Genomic DNA, 3982 nt, shown 5'->3' on the forward strand with positions numbered 1-3982 from the left:
GCCAGGATTTGTGTATGCCCACACCTGGAGGGCTGAAAACTGGTGGTGGTCACATGTCGACTCCAAGCAACACATGTACTCACAAACACCACCATGGAGAGGGGTGATCTTCTAATAGGATGGCACATACACGATTGGAAATATTTATAAAGATTACAGTCAAAAAAATGTGAACAAATAGAAAACAGCTACGAGTGAGTTTATTCAATTATGTGTTTTTATCATTGGCAATATCAACTTAAACTAGGCTCTGTGCCCTGATTTTCAGTCATCACTGCCCTCAGTAAGAGTGATTTTAAAATTTCCTGAATAAAATTGAATTACACTCATTACCACTATTTTTCTAAAAGGAGCAAATCCTTAGCCATTTTTTTTTAATAATAATGGTCAAGATAATGTTCTTTGTTAAACAAATGCACAATTATCTTACCCAGTAAAACTATAACACAAAATGTTTTTTTAAGACAGTCACTGGGACTCACCTTATCCTTGAAGCTTCCCTTTTCCCCTCCCCAACATCTAGTCAACCACATGATGCCCCCAATTTTACNTCCCACTATTCCCTGCTAAAAATCAGCTCTTTTTCTTGCAGTTCCCCTTCCTAATTTTTCTTTTCCTGTCAGGGCACCTCCTCTCCATCCCATGTCCCCAGGCTCTGAGTCAGCCCCCTCTAAGTCAGTCGAGGGTTCTGCGAGCAGTAATTACTCCAACCCTTAGTGCTCACTTGTGAATGCTTTTGTCTTCCTCCTGCCTAGGCTTCTGACTTCTCTTCCCTTCACATTATTGCTAGATTCAATTTCAAGGCACCTCTCTCAGGGTATAGAAACTATGTGAAAAACCTTCTTCACAAGCCTTCAATGACTTCTTACTTAAAAATGTAAATTGCCCAGCCATCCATGGTCTGAGCTCACTCACTGTTCCAGTGGTATTTCTTGAGTCCCCTACAAAACCTGCCTCCCAGCCAATGGAGATCATACATTTTTTCTTCTTGTTTTCTTTGCTTATGGTTTGTCCTTGCTTATCTCTCATCAGTGCTGAATTCTATCTAGTCTTGGCTAGCTTACTAGATTGAATGTCTCCCTTCGTAGAGAGCCTCACCTACTTACTGGAGTCCAGTAGTTCTTCCATTGTTGCAGTTGTACATCCTTTTGAGAATTCAATTAAAATTACGGAACACACACACACGCACTCAGATCCCTGCCATGAAAAAAATTGTGCTTGCTCATATGTATAAGATTGGCAGACAAGTTCAGTCCAAGACAAGGTAGTCAGTCCATCTTAACCTCAGGTTAAGAAACCTGATATCCAGAAGGAATCCCTCCCTCATCTACACTGGGGCAGCCAGCAGTTGTAGCTCTGGAATGATCACCATGCTTCATCACACTCAGCATATGTTCCTGTACATTCCAGTCTAGGAGGCATCGTTAATTGCAAAATGCTTACCTGTGCAGCCTCTGTGTGGGGTGGGGGAGGGGGGTCTGCATCTAGTCTGTCCCCACTAGATTGCAAGCATCCAAAGGGCAGAACTCCTGCTTTGCATAAATTATATCTTCCTAGCACCTAACACATTGGTACATTTGTTGATGAACACATGGGCAGATAAAAGCATGAAGCCCACTCAAGTAATACAGAAGTGATTTGCATAAACCAGTTGTTCTTGATTATAAATACTCTTTTCATATTAACTTGGGCCTCTAAATTACTAAACACTACTATTAGCATTCTTTTGCATACTTTTGCATATTTAAATGTCATAAAACTTTAATTTCTTCCAATAAAATTTAAAACCCAACCTTTCCTTTATGCAGTATCTTTCCCACAAAAAATTGGTTTGAATGAATCTGACTTTATTGGAATTTAACTTTGTGTTTTAGAAACAAACTGAAGTGTTTTAATTTCATCTTTCACTATTAGACCTCCAGCATGGGTTAGAAAAGAACACCACCAAAATTTTAGTATTTATACAAAACCAAAAATACTCAATCACTTTGATGCGTGCAAACAGCAGCCACACAACTAATAATTACATTACTTATTTTATCATCCTATTTCTAACCTCAAATACTAACAGAATGATAATTTTTGTCAGATATAAGATTCTGCACCTTAAAAGTAGGTAAAATATTCTTTAAGAAGCAATGTCTAGGGATTCTCATAAACCAAAGCTCTGCACTCCCAGGAAAGCTCTTTTTTTTTTTAAGGATCAGGAAACTTTTTAAAACTTTTTGCATATGTGAAATGGACACTGAAGCATGCTGAATAGTGCTAATTAGATCATTTTCATAATTATTAGTTTTTGAAACTTTCTTTTGTTCAAGTTGGCCATCTTTCTGTGGGAATATCTTTCTTTGTTTCAAAGCTAATTTTTATTCATCTTTGTCTAATGCTATATATAAGTGGGAGAAACCCTTTAACTTGAAACATGTTTTCCAACTACTCCAAATGAGCTTATCAGGCAGTGCTGGTAGCACACTGCTTTGAAGTTTGGTTCTGACTTCAGGGTGTTGGCAGTGTTTTCTTACAGCAACCCAGACACAGGAGCTTACAGAACAGGTCATAGCTCAGACCTGGAAAAAAGAAAACAGCTCTGTGAGAGCTAAATGATACCAACCTCTTTTCAACTCCCTTCCTACACGTCCTTTATGCTATTGCTTCTGTGTAGAGCTGTATCTCATTGTGGAGATAAGAATAAGTGACCCCAGATAGTCACACTGTATTTAGCTTGATGGATGTTGAGGGGAAATTGAATTTTTTAAATGTTCTTTCATTAAGAGGGTGTTCAAATGTGATTCTTTTCTGTCTTTATCTCTACATCTACCCCTGCAGCAACATATTTGGAAAAGATGGATTCCATTCTTCCTTTCCACTAAATCAGAATGACTGCAGGGAATAAAAAAGTACAATAAGCTGAATTTAGAAAGTTTTAAAGTATTTCCTTCTGTATCTAGGCTTCTATAATTATTTCTGTGATGTCTTACATTACACCATCACATATATTTTAACTCTAATTTAAATTACTATTCTAAAGTAACTTCAACTCATTTTTTTACTCAAATTGTAAGATGAGTCTTTTACTTTTTTCTCCTAAAGTTTCCTTCTGTGTTGCTTTCAAACTCTGCACTCATTTGAAGCCCTGTAATATTTCTTCAGAGTCACAGCATCCCTGCCTCTAAAATCCAAAAGTGAAGATAGAAATTAAAGCATTTATCACAAAAGGTATTAACACTTGGGCAATTTCTTTCCTTATAAAGTCTGAGCATCTAACATAAAGAGCAAAGAGTGGTATGAAGCAAGATTACAATTTTATGCTTTGACGATAGGGCCATTTTTCATTTTTAAGAGAACATTAAGATTATTTTGTACATACTTTATTCCTGTCCAAATGGGATGTTTGTGCCAGACCCAAAGTTGGCACATGATCAATGCTTTTTTAATTAATTCGTTTACCAATTACTGCCAATTACTGCAAATATAGAACCTATGTTCAACCCTGTACCCATAGTACTACTTTGAATTATGGAGAAAAGAGTCAAATGCTCTTTGAGATGAGGATATTATAAATAATACTCATAACTAAGTGCTTCAAAGCTCCCACGTTCTTACTTTGTTATCTCTGTATTATAAATGAGAAAGTGAGCATCAGCCCAGTAGTGTTCCCCAAAGGCACACAGCAATTAAGTGATGGGGCTGGAGTGTGGATTCGTCTGAGTCCTAAGACAGCAAGTTGACATTTACCACTGTCCCTGATGCTTTCTCTAAAGACATGTTCTCTTTCTCTCTCCCTTGCTTTCCCTTCCTGCAGAGACAACAGGAAAGCGTGAGGCAGCAAATGGAGGTGGTGAATGCTTCTCTGGGTGCATCTGCTGACTCTCTAATGACGCCTCGTCTGACTCTTTCAGAACTTGATGATATAATAAAGGTAAGGACACATGTGACTTGTTCAGGTTTGTCTTGACAGCAGGCTCTGTGACAACAGCAGCCC

The 3982-nt window shown here is 37.9% G+C and overlaps 1 protein-coding gene across 1 annotated transcript in view; it reads left to right on the top strand.

Annotated features, from left to right (window-relative positions):
• Positions 1–3982, top strand: part of LAMA4 (laminin, alpha 4) — a 147133-nt gene that overhangs the window by 80470 nt on the left and 62681 nt on the right. The window contains exon 12 of the mRNA XM_008583885.1: positions 3803–3919. Coding sequence (XP_008582107.1) covers positions 3803–3919 — 117 coding nt within the window. The remainder of the gene's footprint in view (positions 1–3802; positions 3920–3982) is intronic.

This window comes from Galeopterus variegatus, unplaced genomic scaffold (genome assembly GCF_000696425.1).
Source record: "Galeopterus variegatus unplaced genomic scaffold, G_variegatus-3.0.2 Scaffold3070, whole genome shotgun sequence".
Lineage (NCBI taxonomy): Eukaryota > Metazoa > Chordata > Mammalia > Dermoptera > Cynocephalidae > Galeopterus > Galeopterus variegatus.